The 22669-nt window shown below is 54.1% G+C and overlaps 3 protein-coding genes across 3 annotated transcripts; all 3 read right to left on the bottom strand.

Moving 5' to 3' along the window:
* Positions 1–2762: 2762 nt before the first annotated feature.
* JKF63_04399 (uncharacterized protein) lies at positions 2763–4070 on the bottom strand (the record flags this gene model as incomplete). The annotated part of the gene is made up of 1 exon (XM_067900384.1): positions 2763–4070. One exon carries the CDS (start codon positions 4068–4070, stop codon positions 2763–2765), a length of 1308 nt encoding a protein of 435 aa, XP_067757213.1.
* A 6567-nt stretch (positions 4071–10637) lies between these two features.
* Positions 10638–12302, bottom strand: JKF63_04400 (uncharacterized protein; the record flags this gene model as incomplete). Its single annotated transcript, XM_067900385.1, has 1 exon — positions 10638–12302. The coding sequence occupies one exon, from the start codon at positions 12300–12302 to the stop codon at positions 10638–10640; it is 1665 nt and encodes a 554-aa protein (XP_067757214.1).
* Positions 12303–17497: 5195 nt separating this feature from the next.
* Positions 17498–21283, bottom strand: JKF63_04401 (uncharacterized protein; the record flags this gene model as incomplete). Its single annotated transcript, XM_067900386.1, has 1 exon — positions 17498–21283. The coding sequence occupies one exon, from the start codon at positions 21281–21283 to the stop codon at positions 17498–17500; it is 3786 nt and encodes a 1261-aa protein (XP_067757215.1).
* Between the last annotated feature and the right edge of the window lie 1386 nt (positions 21284–22669).

The following is a 22669-nucleotide window of genomic DNA, read 5'->3' on the forward strand; positions in this document are numbered from 1 at the left end:
AGGTGAGAGAGACGCAATCGAATGAGGAAGTGCAGATGTGGTGCCAACCAAAAAAAAGGAGGAGGAGGACAAGTAGAAAGAGACGGTAGAAATTCACCTCAAAGGTACACCGATGGTGTGTGCCTGTGAAGAAGGGGCACCGTCGCGAAAGATAACGCGGAAAAATAAAGAAACGCATGTAAGAACGTGCAACGCACCTGTCGCACCCAATATATTACCGAAACCCCGCCATCAAAATCCTTTCATATGTAGTGGCTTCGGAAATACGACTACCCCCCTAACCCACCACCACCACCACCACACACTGTGAGGAGACGATCCTTGAACCAAAGCCGTTGATATATTTTCTTTGATGCGAGCTTCGTGAAAATAAACTACTACGCCTCAAAAGACAATACAAACAGGTACAAGTAATGCCATAACACTGCCGTGGGAGTCACAAAGAGGAAGAGAGGGGGGGAGGGGGGGAGGAGGAAGGAGGGGAGGGAAGCCGAGACATTTTACTGGTGACGGAACAAGACTTCTGGTTATATCGCCATTCGTCGACGCCACGAGGAAAGGGGCGGCACTCCCTCATTTCTTCTACTCTGTTGCCTTCCGGTGGCACGCGCCACTGCCAAGGAATCTTTTTTTTCCGTTTGTGTGTCTGTGTGTGTGTGTGTATGTGTGTACATATATATATTTTTTTTTTTCTTTTTTGCATCTGTGGTGGTTGCTACTCATTTGGCTTGCCGTTCTTCTCTTTTTCTCCCTTGCGTGTCGAAGCAGGAACGAGGGAGAGAGAGAGAGAAGGCCAAAACAAAAACGAAACAAAAAAAGAACGAGAAGGAAAAAAAAAGATCCGAATACAAAAATACATGCATTTTTTGCTTTTTTTTGTTTGTTTTTCTGCTTCGCTAAACCCAGAAAAATAAAAAGTGGGCAACGCACAGCCGTAATGTACACACCACACCACGCACACATCTACAGAGCCACCAGCTCACACTGACGAACAGATGGACGTAGTTAAAGACATCAGACACAACCGTCAGTGAACGCACCCACACGTGTCACACAGCTGCGTTCGCTCTCTCTCTCTCTTTCTCTCCCCCCCTCTTTCATTTTTCTGTATCGTTCTCATCATTCTTGGCCCCATCCCACATGATTTTTCTTCCTCTTCCCGTTCGTGCGTGCACATGTGCCCCACGGCTTTTCTGCTCATGAAAGAAGCAATTTGAAGAGACACCGTGAGCACAAGCCACAGACGCCTACAAAAATACAAACCTGTACATATGGAGAGAGAGAGAAAAAAACAAACCCACACACGGACACCCAAAGAAGGAGTGGCAAGGTGGTAGAAGACGACATCTCCTTCCCCCCTCCCTCCCTCTCTCTCTCTCGAAAGAAAAAAAAAAGAATCCTCACAATAAATGACAATTGAAACACCCGAAAAAAAAGGAAAACGCACGCAATGGCACACACACACACACACACGAGACCCCCCCACCCAAAAAAAAACGCAGTGTGGGAGACCAGAACAGCAAAAATTTATAATAAGAGATGGAGCCGGCAATTGTTTTCTTCAGCTTCAGTACAGAGCAAAAAAAAAAGAGGAAACACTAAACCTGTAGAGGTAAGCATTACACAACTAGACGCGTGAGTGCTAGAAAAACATGCTCCGCGACCCACACACCTCTTCCCCCCCCACCACCACCACCACCACCCTACCCTCAGAGAGAAAAAGAGGAAGATGGGGTGGGGGGGGAGTAAAAACAACGAGAGGGGAGGCGGGCCAAAGGGCGCTAGGAGAGACTCACGTACAGAAGAAGTAACGAGAACCACTTTTTGTGTTCCCCTCGGTGCAGATGTTGTTGCTGTGAATCGTGTCACACAGTTCCTACTTTCTTCTATATATGTCCGCTCAGTGAAGCGGAGTGGGCCCGCTGTGCATGGTGATCCACACCATAGAGATTACGGAAACACATGCACATCATACCCCACCATCACTGTCGCGGGTGGATGACCTGTGCAGATGCATCGTCTCTTTTTCGAGTGGGCTCTTTGGGCGTCCTCCATCATTTTTTTTTCCATGACGACAAGGGAGGAGAGGCAAAGGCTGGGGAGGGGGCGAAAGCGAAAAAAGAGGATGCACGGCTCTCGATAAGAAACAGATGAAGACACGCTCTCCACCCCGCACCAGCACGCCATCACACCAACACACAAAACAGAGTAACGCGCTAAGCGAGATCCATCAAGCGCGAGGGCGAAACACAACGACCGCTCAACAACAACCATAAAAATAAAATGAAAAAAAAGAAAAGAGAACCAGTACAAATGGGGGAAAAAAGGAAGGAAAAACATACACACACACACACACAAAGAAGATCAACAACAGAACAAGCGACAGAGGTCGACGAGAAGGGGTAGAGAGGGGGGGGATGGACGAAGGGCTGTGTTTACTTCAACATTTGTAGACCAGGCTCTCTGTCAGCAAGACACACACACACACACAAATCAGCAAATGTCAGGCGCACTGATGTGGGGGTGGAAAAAAAAGAAAAGGTGGGAAGAGGAAGTGCCTGTCTGCTGCCACGTCTCTGAGACAAAAAAAAATCTGACTTTTTACACCCCACATCCACGAAAAAAAGGGGGGGCCTCCTCCACTCGGCAGCATGGTCCACGCTCAGCCACCACAATCGCCTCCCTCCCCCTCCCCGAAAGAAATCCCCGTCGTCTTTGAGCCGATGTCGAGTCGCTGTGCTTCTTAACCGTCTGGAATTTTCTCACCAGCACTCCTCCTCGCGGTTCTTGGCGCGCAGGTAGTGTAGCACACCCTGGAGGTCCGCCTTGAGCTCCTTCAGCTCCTCTTCCTCCTTCGTGAACAGCTCCTTAATCTCGCGGGCATCGGCGCCTTCGCTTTCGACCACCTTGAGAGTCTCCTCGTACTCCCGGCGCTTTGCCTCGGTCACCTGACGCGAGTCATCGAGGTGGCGCTTCAGCAACTTCACCTGCTCCATCAACTCCACCAGCTCTTTCTTCATCTTCTCTACCTGCTCGGTGGTGCGGAACTCGACTTCGGCCACGCGGTGCTGACGCATCGTGTGCTTCTTGTCTTGCGTCAGCAACACCGCTGATCCCTTGGCCGTACCACGGTGACGGTGATAAGACTTCTCCGATGCTATCTGCCGAGCTTGATCGCGCGCCACCCCGAGGCCCTCCATCTCTCTCTCGTGGTTTTCCATAATAGTCGCCTTCTCACGGTCGCGGAGCTCGGTGGTCTCGTTGATGGCCTCCTCCAGCTTCTCGTACAGCTTGTCGGCCTTCGCGATCGCCGCAACATACTTCTTGTGTGCTGCGTCGACGCGCTCGCGCAGGCCTCCAACGTCGATTGAAGCCCACTCCATCGTGTCAGGATTGTTGTACTCTGACTCCTCCGCCCACACCTTCTGCAGTGTAGACTGCTGGGCTTCATCCTCGAAGATAGCCACATCCTTTCCTACCGTCAAGTCGCTTGACGCAACAACAGCCTTGGACGCGCGAAGCTGCTGGCGCAGGCGCTGTTCGTCCTCCTGCACTACCGCCAGCTCCTTGCGCAGACTGACCACCTCGCTGTACAGCTGTAGGCGTTCCTCTAGGCTGTCTGCGCTCAGGGAAACGCGCTGGCACTCCCGGCGCATTGCCTCAATCGCAGCCTCGTAGTCCTCCGGCGTCTGCGGGGTGGCTTCGCACGTCGCGCCGGCGGCCGCAGTACCAAAGCCATTCCGCGCAACAGCGCTCTGCTGGCTCGTCCCCCTCGACGAGGGGTGAGACTTGGGACTGCCGATGTTCGCATCGCGCTTCTCGATCTCCTCAGCGGGCTTCGAGGTTTCCTCATGGACAGGGACACTCCCGTTGATTGGCGCACGTCCCGCAGACAGATCCGGGGTCTTTGGGGTAGGATAGCCAAGAGAATCGCGACGCCCTGCATCCTCACTGCTGTTCGTGGAGCGTGGGCGCTCAACATCATCGAGGTTGGCCTCTGCATTGTCGCGCGCGGCAGACATGTTGGACTCCCGGTCCACTGAATGGTGCTGCTGCTGGATATCCGACATGGATGTGACCAGTGGAACAGCTCCTGGAAACGTAGACGACGAAGTGAGTGAAACAGGTGCACACGCCAAATATGAAGTGTAAATAAAACAACAAGAGATAAAAAAAAAAGCACAGAAAAGTCGGCTATGGGCTCCTTTTTCTCTCTTATTTTTTTTTTCTGGCTTCTGCCGCGTAACGACGGTTTCCTCGGGAAAAAAAAAGTCGTGAGGTGCGATGACGACGCCGCTCGGTTTTGGAGAGAAGGGGGAAAACAGTTCAGGTGAGATGGTCCCGTACAAATTGCAACAAATGTGCGAAGAAAGGGGGGGAGGGGAGGGGAGGGGGGCGGTGAAGAGATGTGGAGTTCAATAAATGATACAAAGGAGGGATAGAGGGGGTTGGGGCAGCGTTTGTTGTGGCTGCTTTCTTCGGGTGGGTGTTTATAATCGCTGTTTTTTTTTCTTTATCTCGAGAGAGAGAGAGAAGATGACGTTGAATTGATGATGGGGGACAACGGGGGGCCTTTATATACATACATATATATATATATATGTGTGTGTATATTTATATATATATATGTCTTCTTGATTTCGATTCACTTGGAGACACACACAAACATATACATAGACTAACATACGTAATATAAATATAAATATATATACACATACGTACACACAGTATATGAACACGTGCAGTGTGAAACAACACAAAATCACGCAGAACGCCAAGGCGACAGTGTCGGGGAGGGATGGGGGGGGACAGGAGTTCACAAGCCCCCCCCCCACAATACACACACACATAGCCACACAAAGCCACACGTAACCAAAAAGCTGGTGAAAGAAGAATGTGTGAGTATTATGACGAGAAAGAATACCCAAGCATGTGAGATTATTATTGCCCAGTTGAAGGCAAGTCACAGAGTGTAGACCTGTTCGACGACGTCCGGGGTGAGCAGCCAACCGTCCTCTCTTGGTGGTGAATCGCTCTACGAAACCAGTGCTCCTGCGTACGAAGAAGGAGAGGGCAACTCCACCCAGGCCACGTTCAGAAAAAAACTGGAATCGTATGTGCGTACACACCGTACACACACGGTGCGGGCATCCAGCCCCCCCCCACGATCCCACGTATGACCTCACTTCCCTATCACGCACCCCCTCCTGCAGCCGGTCAGAGACCACTGCAGAGTGCACACGGTCGCTGCGCGTGGGGACGCGTCGGCGTGCAGTGTTCCGACCGAGGCAATGCCCGCATGCCCGTATCAGAGTCGGCTGTGTGCGGTGGCAACGCCGCGCGTTCATGGTCCGCGCCGAATGCGGAAGGCTCACACCTACCCGCGTGATTGCGGCAGGGGTTCACAGGAAAGGAGCGATTTCTGGTCAAAAAAAAACGATAAGGGGAAGTTTTGCAGCGGCCGTTGGAGCAGGGACCTCCTTTTCTTGTCTTTTGATGTGTATCCGTGCAATCACCCGAGAATGAGCGCCGGTCACACAGCCTGCAGCTTCCATCCAGAGAGAGAGGTCAATCAAGCTTAGAGCCGCAGCACCTCCTCGCATATCTCTGCGTTGTTGTTTTCGGGACTTAATCTTGCTCGACGGCTGACGCGTCGCGATCAGAGCAACCTTGTCCCGGCCACCCGAACGACAGAGAGAGGGAGTAGTGCCCCCACCCCTCCCTCAACTGTCGATGCTCTCCACTTTTTTTTTACTGTTTCCCTTCGACGTCGTGTCGTCTATTTAGGCCGGCTGCCGAAAGACGGGACAAAAAAAAGCGCTCTGAGTGGGTATGTGTTCGCATGTGCAGTGTGTTCTCTGTGATCGTGTGGCCCTGCATTGTCCGGGGGAGGTCCAAAAAGCCGACCCTATTTTCAGAAGAAAGGCAACCGTGTATACAACACCGGGCGTACCCGGGGGAAACAGTCAACAGACGGACAACCCCAGGAAGCAAAAAGGAGAGGAGGAGTCGAAACACACAAAGAACGAGGGAGTGAGAGTGGGGAGAGACACACACAGTGACACGCGAATACACAGACACACACGTATCTACATCTGCGAACTCGAAGAGGGAAAAACAATGAAAGGCGGAAAGAGGGAGACAAAACCGTCACCACCACCATCGCCGCCGCCGCCGCCGCGCCATTTCACAGAGACGCTCGCAAACTCTGACCAACTAGAGAAATCACCACAGTGACTGAGAAGACAACGAAGGCGTGAGTCGTAGAGCGAAGAACCGACGCAGGTTTCTGCGCACACGACTCCTCGCATTCCTCCTCGGGAATCGGCGCGTCCAGTTTCTCGAATCTGTGATCGTATATGGCGTCATATATTTTCTTCAGGAGAGTTCTGCTTGGAAACTAGACTTTTCTTTTATGCAAATCCCTCATGCATGGCGTTATATTGGCGATGACACTCTGCAAGCCCCCCTCCCCGTTTGGTGTAAGCTCTCCCTTCGTTGGCGAGTGCCCCCGCGGATGGGCGAGGGCGGCAAAAAGTGGGGGAAGGAGGGATGGAGAGGGGAAGGCAGGGGATATTTGTGGAAACAAAAAAACCGTAAAAAGAAAATAATGTCAAACGATATTTATGTTGCCTCTTTGTTTTTATTTCAACGAGTCCATTCCGCCATTAGAACATAAAGAGTGGAACTCCACTCGACTCCCCCCCGGGCCTGTCACACGACCCATCGCGTGGTGCGAAGGCGCGGGGAGGGGGGGGGAGGGCGCTGCAGCAACGACCGGCTCAATGCCTTGGACACGGTCAGTGTTTCTGCCCTGTGCACCACCCGCCTCTTCCACTTCGCAGCTCGCTTCAAAGCCGCTCTCACTATGCCAATCGCCGCCTGGTGCATCCCTCGGGGCAGCACAGCCCCCGCCCCCTCCCCCTCACACCTCACCTCACACCCCACACCAGCAAGCGGTGAGAGCCGAGTGGAGTGGATTCCAGTTACCTTGACACGCTGACTAGCATACCGATAGCACACAACGTACGCGTCCTCGCTGTCACAGGGGTCGCTGCGACGCCACGCCATCTCTGGGAACTTGATCGCCGCTCTCAGTAGCGGCACATTGCACGGACCCCCCCCCTCTCCCTCACGGCGTGGGGACATTGGACCTCGTCGCCACTCAAAGCGTCTATGGGAGTGTGGCAAAGGGAAGGGGAGGGGGGGGAGGGGGGAGTGGTGGGTGCTTGACCTCCTCACAGAGTGAGTGGCCGGATTCCCACCACCACCACCACCAAAGACGTCGAGACAAAACAGAAAAACAAGCGTAGTTCAAAGCAGGCAAGAATAAGCGTGGACAAGTAGAGGAAGAGAGACAGGGAAGGGGAGGCACATGCACAGGCCGAGGAAGAGAAGACTGGATGATTGCCATTAATAATGAACGAGCGATCCGGGGAGGGGGAGGAAAAACAGCGAAAAAAAAGGAAAACAAAAACACACGTCAACGGGGTAGACGGGGGGGAGGAGGGGGGGAGGGGGGGTAAAAATCTTTTATTCGCTAAGTGGCGTGGGTAAACGAGATGAGACGAACGGGGAAATATGGAACCAGCAAAAATAAAAAATGACAGAAAAAGAGAGATCGATGAGGTCGATGTGGGGAAGTACACACTACAGACAACAGCAATGAGAAGAAGAATGCAGGCGCATACAAAGGGGGAGGAATGAGAGATGGTGCGAGAAGAAAAAGGAAGGGAGGCAAAAAAAAAAGAGCCATGGCAAGTGGACACCATCGATGCAGCAGACGCGCACCACACACCCCAGGGAAAGAGCAACATAGACCCAAGGAGGTTCGTCACTCATATCTGCCTGGTGCAATGTGCCGCTACAGAAGCCTATTGCACTAACCCCCCCCCCCTTCACGCTCCTTCACCCACCACCACCACCACACCTCCCCATGTTAACTAAAACCTGCACTAGTACACAAATCACACCAACTTACAGACGCAAAAAGCATGCGGAGTTAGAGTCCGTGATGAGAAAGGAAAAGGGCAGGCAGAGAGAGCACCGGTGCGTTAGCAGCAGGTGAACTCACCCATGTCAGCCTGGAGGGGAGGGGAGGGGAGGGAGGGAGGGAGGGAGAAGAGGAACAGAAAAAAAGATCGAGCAAAAAAAGGGGGAAAACGGTTTCAACAAAACGTCCACACCGCGGAAAGAGGAGTAACAAAAAAAAAACCAAAGACCACTCATCGTATACGACCGTCGGAACAAAGGAGACAACAAAATACTGATTCGTTCATATGTCTGTGCGGAAGTGTGTTGAAACAAAAAAAGAGAGGAGGGGAGAATCGACGAGGGAGAGAACAACAGAAAGCGGGAACACGGAAACAAAAAAACGAGGGGGTCATAAAAATCGAAAATAATAACAACAGCAAGAAAAAAAAAAGCTAGCGCAGACAGGTCTGTACAACGCAGCACATAAACGAATTCGTTCGATTCTTGGAGGAACAAAAGAGACAAAAATGGGGGTTGTCTTCGTCGAGCACCTTTTTTCTCATCAACGTCTCTGATGTTTTTTGCATGTGTGCATATATATATATAATATGTAATAAGGTATTTAAAAAATGTGGATGGGTTTGTGTAAAGAAACATTATAATATGACCTGCGAGCGTGTGCAGCGACAGGCGGAACGCTGCTTGTGAGCCTGCGGCAGCAAAGAAGACAAGGGAGCACCACAGGGCCGGCGGGTGTCGCAGGCAGCACGCCAACCGCACCACACCTCGTCACGGCCACTCGCCCGCCACCGCAGGTATCCAAAGTGTGAGCAGGTGCACCTGCGGGGCTGGCCAACGATGGTGCACCGCACCAGCCTAAGCTCGACGTCCCGGGTCTTCCGTGTGGGGCAGCGGCCGCAGCGTACAGCTCTTGCCTTGACGTGCCGCAGAGTGGATCGCCGTGTCGAGGATGAGTGGCGAGTGCTCAAGGCACCTTTGCGCAGCCCCTGGCCAGCGCTGCGGCGCGGGGCGGCAGAGCCGCAAAGTCGCTCTCACCTCACCAGTGCCATGCGGGGGAAAGAAATGAGCTGAGAAGATCCTCCTCCTCCTCCCTTCGCCTCCCCTCCCCCACACTCACACCACCCCACCTAACCGACCAGTTCGTACAACCGGATACTTCCCACACCCTGGCGAACCGAGTCTTCACCACTTGGGCACGCTCCCCCCAACGCATCGGGCACTCGCGCGCATTGGCTAGGAGCCCCTCCCCCTTCCATACACACACAAACGCAGTAAATCATCATCCCGTGTGCACATCTGCGTGGCGAAGAGCCTCTGCAGGTTGCAGTGTTGGGTATCGAAGAGGGTGTACGCTTGTTTTTTTTCCTGTGGGGGAGAGGTGGGAGATGAGTGGCGCTCAGCCCCAGCAAGTGCTCTAGCACCCAGTGCTGCACCTTCCAGCGAGCAAGTTGCACTGTGGCCTGTCACGAAGTCCGTGGCTGTGGAGGATGGGAGGAGTACAACGCCATCGTGAAAAAAAGGCGTGGGGTATAAGCTGGGATGTTGTTATGGAGCTCGACACTCAGCGAGTCCACTACAAACGATAATTCAATGAGGGGATTTCTCGAGTGTGTAGAAAGAAATGAAGGCGTTTTTCGGGTCAAGAGAGAAGCCGCCACACACGTAGTGTGGTGGGTATGGTGGGACAACGGATGAAAAGAGAGAGGCGTCGATAGAAAGGTAAAAGCAAATGCCATCCCCACACGTGCGCGTACACACACAATAGAGAACAAGAAAAACAGAAGTATAACAGCCAAAAGTTTTTTAAAAGGAAGTATGACCCCCCCCCCTTCTGTAGGTCCGTGTGTCGGTGTGTGTGTGTGTAGGGGAGGGGCGGGGGTCATACTTCTCTCCGATGACGTATGCATAAACAAGAGACGGTGAAGAAGGGAAAAAACAGAACAAATGATGTGACGTGTTCTCCTAGCCACACTTCAAGAAAAAAAAAGTAGGCAAAGGGTAAGCCAAGACACACCCACAAACGCGCGCGCGCACACGCACACACTACCAGGTCGTCCGATTGGTAATATAGAGAGCAAATAAGAAAAAAAAACAGAATGGGGAGCTAACGCCATTACAAAGGGGGGAGGGGGTCAAGGGAGAACAAAAAAAAAAAACACGGCACAAAGGTAGCGGGGAAGAGAGAGAGCAAGGGCGCCAGACATCGCAGGAGTCGCGAGCTCCCCACAGTAGCATCGGCATCAACGCGCGCCGACGCCAAGGCCTCAGAACACAAAAAAAAAGGAGCAAAATCCTATACTCGCAGTGTGGGGGTTTCGGATGTGGCGCAACGAGGCTGAAGCGGGGGGGAGCTGCCCGTACGAGCTCATGAATGGTTATGAGGGAGTTTTCTCTGTGCCATGTGTACTGTTGCCAGCGCCACCCGTCAGGACGGGAGTGGAAGCAGTCCACCCCCACCCCATCCCCTTGACCTTCCCCCACCCACGCATAAATCACATTTTCCTTTCGTGGTTGCGGTGTCACTCTCCATCCCTCTGTGCCACACTTTCCTCTGGCCGCCAAGGTTCGTCGTATCACCCCACACGCGCAATGGGGCTGCCGTGCGGCAGCCGGCAGCGTAAAGCCTGCCAAGTGCACTCGTGCTAAGTGTATGTCTTGGTACAAAAAGCCGAGTAGGGGTGATGCTGCCAGCGTGTAGGGTTCCGCGAAGTCTCCATCTGTGTCATCGACCTCGAGAAACCGCTGTTCTGGCTAATCGACAGCCCAAAAGACCTCTCCTCTGGAGACGAGATCGTCTTCTCCGAGCAGATCGACGTGCCCTCAAATTTTAGTGCCAGTGGGGAGTCGACTGCAGGGAGATTGATGGACACACAACAGTGACTGCCTTTCTTTGAACAGGGGTGCGAGGCCGCTGATTGCGCGGAGTTATTGTTTTGCATACAGCTGGAGAAGCTGTTGGTGCTCACGCCCATCATGGAGGGCACAATCGGACTATCCATATGCAGCGGCCGCTGCGGCAGCACTGACGGTGTCCCGATTGGACTGACAAGGCGAGCACTGGGGCACTTCGACAGGTGGGGCGCTGCGAAAGGGTAGTCGGTGCGGCCCACGCCGCCACCCACGCACCCGCGCCGCGGCCCCAAGAGCGGCCCATTATCAGCCGCACCACCCCCACCCGCCAGATACGACTTCGTCGATTCGTGCGGGCCGCTGTTGCCTGCGTCGGCCATCATGGATGGGTCATGGTGATAAGACATGCTGTGCGACTGCTGCAGGGACGAAGCAGGCCCGACATTCCCCTTGGGCACAGCGCCAGCGGGCTCTGCCGTCTCAGTACCGCCATTACGGAGGGGCACGGGCTTCTGTCCAAGCTGGAAGTTGTTGGCGAAGACAGAGTGGCCCACAAAGGCACCAGCACCAGTGTGGTCCTGTGAATTCTTTGCACAGGACTTGCAGGACGTGACTGGGGTCTCTGTGCACCGGGTGGAGCCTGCACTGGCAGCGTTCGAGCCATCGGAGCCGGGAGCGGCGCATTCGGTGCTGCCGTTAACCCCCATCGTGGAGGGCGACGCGGTGAGCTGCGGATTAGCCTCGGTGATGTGTTTGCAGAGGTGCAGAAACTTGCACTCCTCGGCGTACCGACAACGGCCCATCGCATGCAGGCGACACACCGTTGCCCCCGACGCGTCGACGACGACTTTCCTCTCCGCGAACCCGGTGGTCGGATTCAGCAAAGTTACCTGCGCCGTGTCTAGAGAAAACAGACTACGCTGCTCATCCAGCATGCGGCGCAGTCCGTTTGTGTAGCTCACGCGGCCCAGTGGTACGTAGCCCCCCTCGAAGAGAGAGCAGCCTGGAACATAGAGCACGATGTCGTTCGCGTGGACCATCGCCTCAGCCGCCGCCGCCGCATCGGTGCTCTGTTGATGGCCGTCTTCATCCTTTTGAGTGTGCAGTTGGTCAAATGAAATGGGCGTTCCCAGCGGAGCGTTCTCCAAGATGCCCATGTGGTCTTTATCACCGTGAACGTGGCAGCACAAGGGCAGACTGACCACCTCTGAGCGGAGATGCTGCACCACACCCCAGTCTGCATGCACCTGGTAACACAACTGGCCCTTGCGGCACTGAGAAGCAAGAAAAAGCTGGCAAAGCGAGGGCAGCGTGCCCCGATGCTGGGCGCGAGTTAGAAAGATGTACTGCATCGGGATGAGAAGCTTGCGCGTGGCGGGGTCCACCACAGCCATGCACATCTCGCCATCCGCGTTGTACGAGATATGGCGACCCCTGGTGGGAGCTGTACGTGGCATCCCTGCGTAGTGGTGGTGCTGCACGAGAGACGCGGAGCGCTGCCTGATATGTATGAGAGGGGGAGGGGGGAACGAAACCTGGAAGAGATTTTGAGTGGCACGCGTCAGCACCCTCGGTTCAGGAAGTCCTCAAGCGGTATGCGCAGAGAGCTTTGATCGGGTGGCAGAGGTCTGGGAGTGCGTTCTACACCAGGAGAGAGAAGGGGATAAGGGTGAGTCGTTTGCTGATTGGTTTGGGGAGGAGGGGGGGGGCGGAAGACTTTTGTTGTGATGTCTGGTTTTTTCTTTTTTTCCCTCCTGTACTCCCAGCAAAAGTAGAGAAGGCTTGAAAGGAAGAGGGGGGGAAATCAAAGCCCACAACACGAACACACAAAAAAAGCTAAACTCGATCAAAAGCTATGGAGCAACGGGGAAGTATCCGCGAGTTGGCGAGTGAGTGACTGCACGGATGTGCATGAAAGGGTGCGCCATGGAAAAGACGCAAAGGCGATATAAAGAAAAGGAAGGGATGAAAAAGGGGTGAGAGAGCATTTTGAAAATCGAGACGGCGGTACGAGAAACGTGATTCGAGGAAGACGACAGAGGCAAAAAGCGAGAAGGCGAGAAGGCGAGGATAAGCTCTGGCTCCGTCTCTCTGTCTCTCTTTCTCCAGGTGGCCTTGTTGTTGTCCGTAATAAGGGCTGTGAACTCGTGCGGAGAGGGAGGAGGAAGGAGAGGGAGGCGAAAAAGTGGTGAGGGGAGAAAGGGGGAATGAAGAGGGAAGGGGCAAAAGTGGGGGAAGGAGGGATGAAGAAGGGAAGGGAAGGGGAGATTTGTGGAAACAAAACACCGTAAAAACAAAATAAGGTCAAACGATATTTATGTTGCCTCTTTGTTTTTTATTTCAACGAGTCCATTCCGCCATTAGAACAGAAAGAGTGAAACTCCACTCGACTCCCCCCCGGGCCTGTCACACGACCCATCGCGTGGTGCGAAGGCGCGGGGAGGGGGGGGGGCGCTGCAGCAACGACCGGCTCAATGCCTTGGACACGGTCAGTGTCTCTGCCCTGTGCACCACCCACTTCTTCCACTTCGCAGCTCGCTTCAAAGCCGCTCTCACTATGCCAATCGCCGCCTGGTGCATCCCTCGAGGCGGCGCAGCCCCCGCCCCCTCCCCCCCTCCCACCTCACCTCACACCCCACACCAGCAAGCGGTGAGAGCCGAGTGGAGTGGATTCCAGTTACCTTGACACGCTGACTAGCATACCGATAGCACACAACGTACGCGCCCTCGCTGTCACAGGGGTCGCTGCGACGCCACGCCATCTCTGGGAACTTGATCGCCGCTCTCAGTAGCGGCACATTGCACGGACCCCCCCTCTCTCTCACGGCGTGGGGACATTGGACCTCGTCGCCACTCAAAGCGTCTATGGGAGTGTGGCAAAGGGAAGGGGAGGGGAGGGGGGGGTGGATGCTTGACCTCCCCACAGAGTGAGTGGCCGGATTCTCCACCACCACCACCACCACGACTCCTGGCGCTGAGATTTGTCATCGGGACAAGAGATCAAGAAGGACTTATAGAAAAAACTATAAAGGACTTCAAAACACAAATGCTCTCGGAGGGGAAGAACAAAAGAAAAAGAGCTGGTTGCTGAGAAGGATTTGGGGAAAGGAGAGCAGGCCGTTAAACATCAAAAGAGAAGCTGAAGATGTGTGGGGATGCGAGGGTGGGGCATCTTATCCCCAAATGGAAATGATGGTAATGGAATGTAATGCGCAGGAACAAAAAACACGGAAAGGAGGACCTTAGCTATTATGTCTATCGCCAGAGGTGTATGGAGGAAGGAAGGGGTTGGCGGCAGAATCGGTCTCTCTGTGCGTGTGTGTGTGTGTGTGGCGGTTCTCCTTTTTTACCTCCCTGTGTGTGTACATGCATTCCTATGCATCTTGTGAATTAGGCCCTGTGTCCCCTCGTGGTGATTTTTTTTTGGGGGGGGAGGGCGGAGAAGGGGAGAGGGGAGAGGGGGGAGGGGAGGGGAAAGGGGGGACGAAGGAAGGGGGAGGTAACGATGGTGACATGTCAATCAGGTGAAACACCAAAGAGTGTCGTACAGGAGGGAGAGGGGCTCAACATGAGGCGATACATGAAAAAGGGAACCGACGCGCGGAAGCGGAGGTGAAAAAATCAAAAAAAAATGCAAGGAAAAAGAGGTAAGTTGACGGTGCCGACAATGGCGAAAGAAAGAGGAGAACGATCACATCCTCTTTTTTTTGCATGCATATATGCATGTACATTTAATGGTATGGCTTTTTGTGGTTGGCCCTTGCAGTTACTCTTTGTTCTCTTCAGTCGTACAACTCCACACAGGATAATTTAAATGGAACACTAAACAAAGTAGTGTGTGTGTGGGGGGGGGGGATATTCTCAAGTGAATGGGAAGTCGGGCAGTAGTGAATAACTCCCTTTGGGGGGGAGGGGAGGGGGCCGCAAATAAGAGCACACAACAAAAGAGGGGTGAAAAATGGGGAACAGGAGGAAGAGGGGGGGGGGAGGAGGAGGAGGAGTGTCAAAACAAGTCAGAAACCGACGGGCAGCACCAAGCAAACAACAATAATAATAATGGGGGGGTCTGGAGGCAGTGGACTCCCCCCCCCCCTCCCGCCCTCTTGAAGGCAGAGAAGGCGGACTAATCAAGAAAAAAAGCACACTTCCTCATTCGCGCCGGCCACAAGTTGAAGGAATGAGGGAGTACTGGGGTGAAACAAATCGTAAAGTGAGGGCAGAGGGGGGAAGGGGGAGGGGGATGAAGAGCCCCCCCCCCTTCACGAGACATGGGAAAAACAGGACAGAAAAAAAAAAGTGAGCTGTAAGATGCAGATACGCTTGGAGAGGTCCAACCAAAAGAACATCCACCTACCAGACACACGAGCACGGCAAATAATAAAAATTATGAGAACATCACACATCAAATCTACAGCGTTCAATCATAATAATAATAACAAATAACAATAAAGAGAGAGTAGGGGGGGGGAGAGGTTGGGGGGAATGTGGTCCAAGGATGTGTGCAGAAAAAAAATGAAAAAATGAATAAATAGGCATTTCAAATTTGAATTTGAAAAAAAAACGCGAGCGAGACACGCATCCTTTATACATATCAAAGACAGACTCTCTCCCCCTCTCACCACGCAACCACAATAAGATCGAGTACACGTGTCGCAGTGTACACAGTTTTTTTTCTTTTTCCTCTTTGTCTGTAAACCAAGAATAGGAGAAAAACAAAAAGATGAGATGTCCACCGGTGACTTGACACTGCGGAGTACAAAAAAATAAAACTAAAAAAAAGAGAAATATTTCTCTGAAAGTCAGCCCAAGCAAGACAGCCAACGTGGCCGTCGACAACTTTAGGGCTCCTGCTAAAGCCACGCGAAAAAAAAAAGCTTTTCCCCCTCGTCTACCAATCACCTAACCACCCCCACCACACAGAAAGAAAAATATATATTTTTTCCCTTTGCACTGCGCGGTGGAAACCGATAATCGTGACACTGAAGCGTAACAAAGTGTAAAGAAATACATCGCACCACCCCATTATTGGGGCAAAATAAAAGAATGAAGGTGCAGCAGCTCGAGGAGAGAACGCTGCATCATCCCCCCCCCCCCCCCCCCCACACACACACACACTCATCACTCCTGAACGCCCTCTCTCCTCATCCCTTTACCATTTTCTTGGAAAACAAGAGAGTGTGTATCACAAAAAAAAAAGAAAAGGGAGGACAACGACGACGAGGGGACACACAAGGAAAAAAAAACGACTACGCGGCAGAAGGCCTAAATAATACAAGCATCAAGATCGAATGTAATCGGGGTAAGGGGGAGGAGATCAAAATATCCTGCAAGCGAGCCCGAGAATCAAAAGTAAGACATGGCAGTGAAGAAAAAAATGAGAAGAGAGGAAAAGGGGGGAAGCCGGGGTTCAAAGACACCAACACGCGAATCCGCACCCGACATCAAGGGAATGAAGGGGGGAAGGAGGGGAGGAGGGGAGGAGGGGAGGAGGGGAGGAGGCTAAAGCATACAAAACATAAAAGAGGGAAGGAGTAAGAGGAGGAGAAGACAGCTGCACGACACACCAGTGTGGGCCTATCTTTGATTTTGTTTGTTTTTGCGGGAGCGGATCACCGCTATCCCTCAAAGAGATGGTGATGGAAGGCTACAAAAGATTTTTTGAAAAGGGGGGAAGAGCCATAAACCAGCGTGTGAAATAGCGCAGAAAACAAGAAAACGCGCGCGGACAGACGCACAGATGAGCCAACGAAGTCAAGTCAGTCAGAAAGGTAAGGGACCAAAAAAAAAAAGTCCGAGATGATCAGAGAAAGGGGAGGAGGAGGAGATGGCGGCGGCGGGGTGCTACAAGCGAAAGTGAAGAGATGCACTTAGCTAAGGATGTGCGAGAACTTGTTATATATGTGTACATCTGTGCATACAATTATATACACACACATATACATCATGGATGTACGTACGCATACATACATACAAGTGACCATATCGAGCGCAAGCGATGGGGAGAAAAAAGAGGGAAAAAAAAACATCCTGATCAGGATGGGGAAAAACTTCAGGCCCCTTTTCGGAAAGGACAGGGTGAGGATGAAGGGAGGAAGGGAGGGAGGGGAGGGAGGGAGGGAGGAAGGGAGGGGAGGGAGGGAGGGAGGAAGGGAGGGAGGGGAGGGAGGGAGGAGGGAGGGAGGGAGGGGAGGGAGGGAGGGGAGGGAGGGAGGGAGGGAGGGAGGGAGGGAGGGAGGGAGGGAGGGAGGGGGAGGGAGGGAGGGAGGGAGGGAGGGAGGGAGGGAGGGAGGGAGGAGGGAGGGAGGGAGGGAGGGAGGGAGGGAGGAGGGAGGGAGGGAGGGAGGGAGGGAGGGAGGGAGGGGGAGGGAGGGAGGGAGGGAGGGAGGGAGGGAGGGAGGGAGGGAGGGAGGGGAGGGAGGGAGGGAGGGAGGGAGGGAGGAGGGAGGGAGGGAGGGAGGGAGGAGGAGGGAGGGAGGGAGGGAGGGAGGGAGGGAGGGGAGGGAGGGAGGGAGGGGAGGGAGGGAGGGGAGGGAGGAAGGGGAGGGAGGAAGGGGAGGGAGGGAGGGAGGGAGGGAGGGAGGGAGGGAGGGAGGGGAGGGAGGAAGAAAGGGGATGGGGACTCACTCACTTTGCGTGCGTGTGTGTAAATGGGTTAGGAGTCGCCACCGCCAAATCCCTGCACGATATTGACGGGGACGAGGGAAAAACTACCGTCTGCGTTCATCTGTTGAATGTAAAACTGCTGAGAAGTGGGCGTTTGATGGGGTTGGTAAAGATGCACAAGCTGCTGTGGCTGATGTGGCAGAAAAGATGGCTGGTGCTGTTGCAGGGGTGTCCTTTGGCGAGGGAACTGCAACTGCGCTGAGGGTGGTGGATAGGCGCCGCCAGTGCCCTCGACTGTCGCTGCTGTCGTAGTTGAAAAAGTAGACCAGCTGTGCGCCATGGGCGACCCAGTGTGCATCGGGGATGGCGCCGCGCTGTTGTTCGGCGTCTGAGTGAATGAAGGGTTCCTTCGGGACGGGTGAGTGCCATTGCTGGGTGTGCTGAGGGTGCGTCTGTGAGTGCGACACGCCGAAGACGTCGATCCGCTCGTAGAGGTTTGTCGCGGGGAATGTCTACCGGCAGGTGTCTGCACGGGTGAACCCTGTGGCTGCAATGTCGTGAGGGTAAAGTAGGTGCTAGTGGACGGTGTTGATAGTGTACCGGCGCAGGGGCGTGGCTGCAGATGAACCAAAGACGGGGTGGGAGACTGTTGTTGTTGCTGAGACGACGACGGTAAGCAACCCGTAAAAGCGTTTGGCGCAGCCGTGGCAGAGGCAGAGATCCCCTGCAAAGCACGAGGAGGAGAAAAGTCTGCACCTGTAACAACAGAGGTGGTCGCGTTGTTCAGGCTGAGCATGGCCGCGTTAGCGCTGCGGTGCACCGTTCGAGGTGTTGACACCATGAATCCGTTGTGAACCAAGTCCACCGAACGTGGCGACCTGTTGCCCGACCGCGATTGCGGCAGCTGATATTGGTGCTGCTGCTGAGGACGCGGCGGTGACGGCAACGTCATGGGATGCAACTCAGCGAGGTCACCGACAGACAATGTCATACTACCAGGCGCACCAATCTGCTGAGAGAGCCCTGTCGACGGCACGCTGGCGGATACAGGCGGGCCCATGGCGTTGCTTAAGTTGGCCACACTGGTGCCTGTATGGGAATGCCTGGACGTCGGTGGAGGCCCAGGGACAGCAGCTCCTCCGCCGGCAGAGGAGGGCTGCTGGTGGTGCTGACGCTGTTCGGCGGTCGTCGCTATGACGGCCGAGCTCGCGGAGGCAGCTACCGCGCCCGCCATGATGCTTGCCAGTTCGTTTTGTAGGATCTGGAAGCAGATATGCAGAAACCTACAGTCTGCTCCGAAGCGACACCCACCTGGTTGGCCATGCAAACGGCAGAGCGCGGAGGGATTTACTAGTGTGCACGACTGCTCGTTCTGCAGCAAACGTTGAAGCCCGGCAGTGTAAGCCGTTCGAGTGAGAGGGAGAGAAAACTGACCGGCAATGTCCAAAGAGCGGCCCTCGTTTGCTGTGAGGTCTATCAGGTGGCTGTTGCCATCTCCGTGCTGGAAACAGCAGCACGGCATGTCCTTCGCGTCGGCGCGCAACCGCTCGACCGTGACGGGGTCTACATGCACTTGGTAACAGTTTTCGCCTTGGCGACAACGGCTCGATTGGTACAGCAGGCACAGCGACGGTGTTTTGAGGCGGCCATTCAGCGCCTTGGTCATCTGTATGGCGGATAGCGGAACGTGGAGCTTGCGCCGCTGCGGATCCACCACTGTAATGCATCCGCGTTCATCGAGGCGTTGCTGTAACGCACTACCGCCGTTGTAGGTGGCGGCCGCTGCGGGCAGCGAGACCTCGCTCCCCGTTCGCATGTGGTGATGCGCCACTGAAGAGTCTTCCTCTGTGACTGAGCGTGCCTCTCGCCGGTGAAAATGCAGCATAGCGGATGCGGAGGAGTCCGTATGTGCAAAAAGACGCTCAACGCTCGAGTCAGGCGAAGCCTCCCGCTCCTGCGCACATGTGTGCAGCGATGCGCCCTTTTGCCCTCGCGCTGAGTAAACTGGGGTGTGGATGTCGGAGGAGCACATGCTGTCGAGACTGGGGGTAGCAGGCAGAATGCCACCGCTACCACGAACGTCCTGCAACTGCGAGCGACGCACGGTGCTATCAAGACTGAATTTATGTGCCACGACAGAGTTGACGCGACCCCGCATCAACGGGGTGCTGTGACGGACCGCACCGGAAGCATCTGAAACGGCGGGCACGTCAGTGCTGCTGCCGCAGCAGGCTTTCACCACCACATAACCTCCAGGAATCGCAGGAGCACAGGAGGTGGTGGTGTCACGGTCTTCTTGCTCACCCGGGGGACCGTAGTAGCTCGGCTGGCTGCCACTTGCAGCAACAGTACTGCTGGTGCCGCCGCCACCTTTCTGCAAACAGGTGTTCTGCCCCACCGCATTGAAAAGATCGCCAACAGAGCTCGGCAGAGTTGCGTCGCTGGAGCGCTCCACCAGCGCAGATTGAAAACTGGCAAGGACATTCTGCAGCGCGGACGGGACGAGTTGCAGAGGAGCCAACTCGCCTCTGCTGTGCAGTGGATTTGCCCCGGATCTCCACTGCTCATTCGAACCAGAGAAATCCCCTGATGATGCCTCCCGTAGCGAAACATTGCAGACCCAGCTGCTGCTGCGGCTGCCGCTCGTATTGCCACTGATGGTGCTGCCGCTAGCGTTACTGCGGTGCGTATTGATGCAAGAACGCTGGCCGCTGTTTTGGAGAGTATTAAAATCAGCGATCAGGGAAGAGCCCGCATTGGGATCCTGCAAAATAGGTGAGGGGTTGGGGACCCTACTAGTGAATTCAACCGCTTGCTGCTCCTGCAGCGGCGGCGGCGGCGGCGGCTGAGCTGCAGCTGACTTCGCGGTCGCGTCTACACCCCCACCTGCATCGGCCTGCACGCACAAGGGATGTGTTATCGATGGGCGTTGTACATAGTTTGGACTGTCGGCATTCTGCGGCTCATCTCTTCCGGAATCAGCGGCGTTGCCTTCATTCAGGTTGATTTCCTCTTGGACCTGGAGAGCGGCGATGAGACTCGATATGGTGCCAACGTCTACCTCGTCATAAGGGATGCCCTCATCGTCGCTGCAGACTACACTGTGCTTGCCTGTGTTGCTCTGGCGCCTGCTGCCTGTCACGCTTCCGCTGCGACTGTGTGTGGCAACGGCGTTGCTGTTGCGGTTCATGACGACGACGCCGCACGGCTCGCACGGGGATGGTTCACCGTAGTCCGCTGCACAAGTGGGCATTTCGACGGAGCCGCCGTTGTTGTGCGCATCGCTGCTGCCGCTGCCGTTGTATGCGCCAGAGCCGCATCTCTGATCACCCTTCGTGGAGGAGATCTGAACACATTGGACGGGGCGCGCAGCTGAGGGGACTGAGAGCGGCTGCTGAGCATTCGGCGCTAGTGGCTGTTGCGGTTGCTGCTGCATAAAAGTCGAGCCCCAGACGGACACGGCAGCCGACACGCCGAGCTGATCGGACATGGTTAAGCCACCAAGGCTGTTCGATGTCTGCCAAAAAGAGCTGCCGTCGACACGGTTTGTGACCGCTCCCCCCCAAGTTGACTCTGGAGAGGCCAATCCACCGGCGCTGCCAAGGCCCTCTTTGGCCAAGTAGAGACATCCTTTGGGGCTACGGGCGTCGCACGGACCGTTGGCACAGTCGTCAACAGCGCTGTCCATAGGAGGTTCCGGTGTTAAGAAACCAGAGGCTTTTTGCGGTGGCGGCGGTGGCTCCTCCCGCTCCTGCTGCTGTTGTTGCTGTTGCGATAGCCCATCCTCCACAACGCAGTTGTTGCGATGCGTAGAAAAACCGTTCCACCAACTCATGATCCAGCACACACACGCAGGGGAGGGAGGGGGGAGACAAAAAAAGCAAAGAGGTGTGGTGCGAGTGAGAAGAACACGAGAAGCAAAGAAAAAATTCAACACTAAAAAAAAACGAAAAAACAATGTAGTGAAGTCAAACGAAAGGGGAAAAAACGAGGGTGGTGGGGAGGAAGGCGGAGGGATGTGCAGCTCCCTCTTCAACAATCACGAGTGAAGGGTGGGACACAGAAACAGACACACACACGCAGAGGGAAAAAAAAGGGGGCGGAAGAGACAGTGGAGAGAAACAAACATGAAAAAGCTGCACCTTATAACGGCTAAATAAAAAATAAAAAAAAAGTGAACAGTGCTAAAACACAAAAAAAAAACGTACACACTTGCACATATACAGCCCTCACTAAAAGTTGCGCAACGTACCGTTCTCTTGTTTTTCTCCCCCAATACGGGAGGGGGGCGAGGAGGGAAGGGGGTGGGGGTGGGGGGGAGAGGCAAAGGACTCTACGGAAAGAAGGCAGGAACCAAGAAATAAAAACGGAGGATAAAACAACAAAAATGCTGAGAATGAAAAAAAAACCCTACCCTTCCTTTTTCCTTCACCTCGTCTGCTGTGTGTGTGTGTGTGTGTGTGGCTGTGTCAGTTATAATACGGTTGATGCTGGGCAAAAAGCATACACGCACCAAGTTGAGGGAAAACAAAGATGAAAGCCTTCTCTCTCGCTGTGTGCCCCGGTGTGTAATGTGTAGGCGCAGGATAAATAAAATAAAAGATGCGTAATCGAGTGAAGAAGAATCCCTCCGAATAGACTGTTGTGCACACACGCACTCAGACAGGTCAAAAAAAAAAAAGAACCAGGGAAAAAGGGGGAAAGGGGGAAAAGGGGGGAAGAACTGATAACACAGCTGGTTCCTGGATGTTCCTGTGCCGTGTCTGTGTGGTATCCTTTTTGGAGAGGGTTTTTTTTCTTGTCTTCAAGGGAGTTAAACGTGTGCGCTGGTGGTGAAGTGGGGGGGGGGAGGAGAGAGATACTCCAAAACAAAAAAACACACGCACAGAGACAAATGATGCCCTGGCACTCTGACGAAAGGGAAGGAAATGAGTCGGTGTGTGGAATGCGGCAGCGAACGCGGAAGAAAACAGAGGAGCGCTGCGGGGTGAAAGAAGGATACACGCACACAGTAAGGGCCTTGAATCAGAAAAAAAAAATAGAGAGAATTTACAAAAACGCTAACGCGAACAATTATAGTACGTATCCTTGGAGAACACGCGCCGATGGAGAGAGGGAGGAAGGGAGGGAGAAGGGGGTAGAGGGAAGTGTGTGTTAGCTTCACTATTTATTTCGATACCAGAAATACAAAGATTTACTACTTTTTTTTGGTAATTTCTTT

The sequence above is a fragment of the Porcisia hertigi genome, chromosome 22 (genome assembly GCF_017918235.1).
Source record: "Porcisia hertigi strain C119 chromosome 22, whole genome shotgun sequence".
NCBI classification, from domain to species: domain Eukaryota; phylum Euglenozoa; class Kinetoplastea; order Trypanosomatida; family Trypanosomatidae; genus Porcisia; species Porcisia hertigi.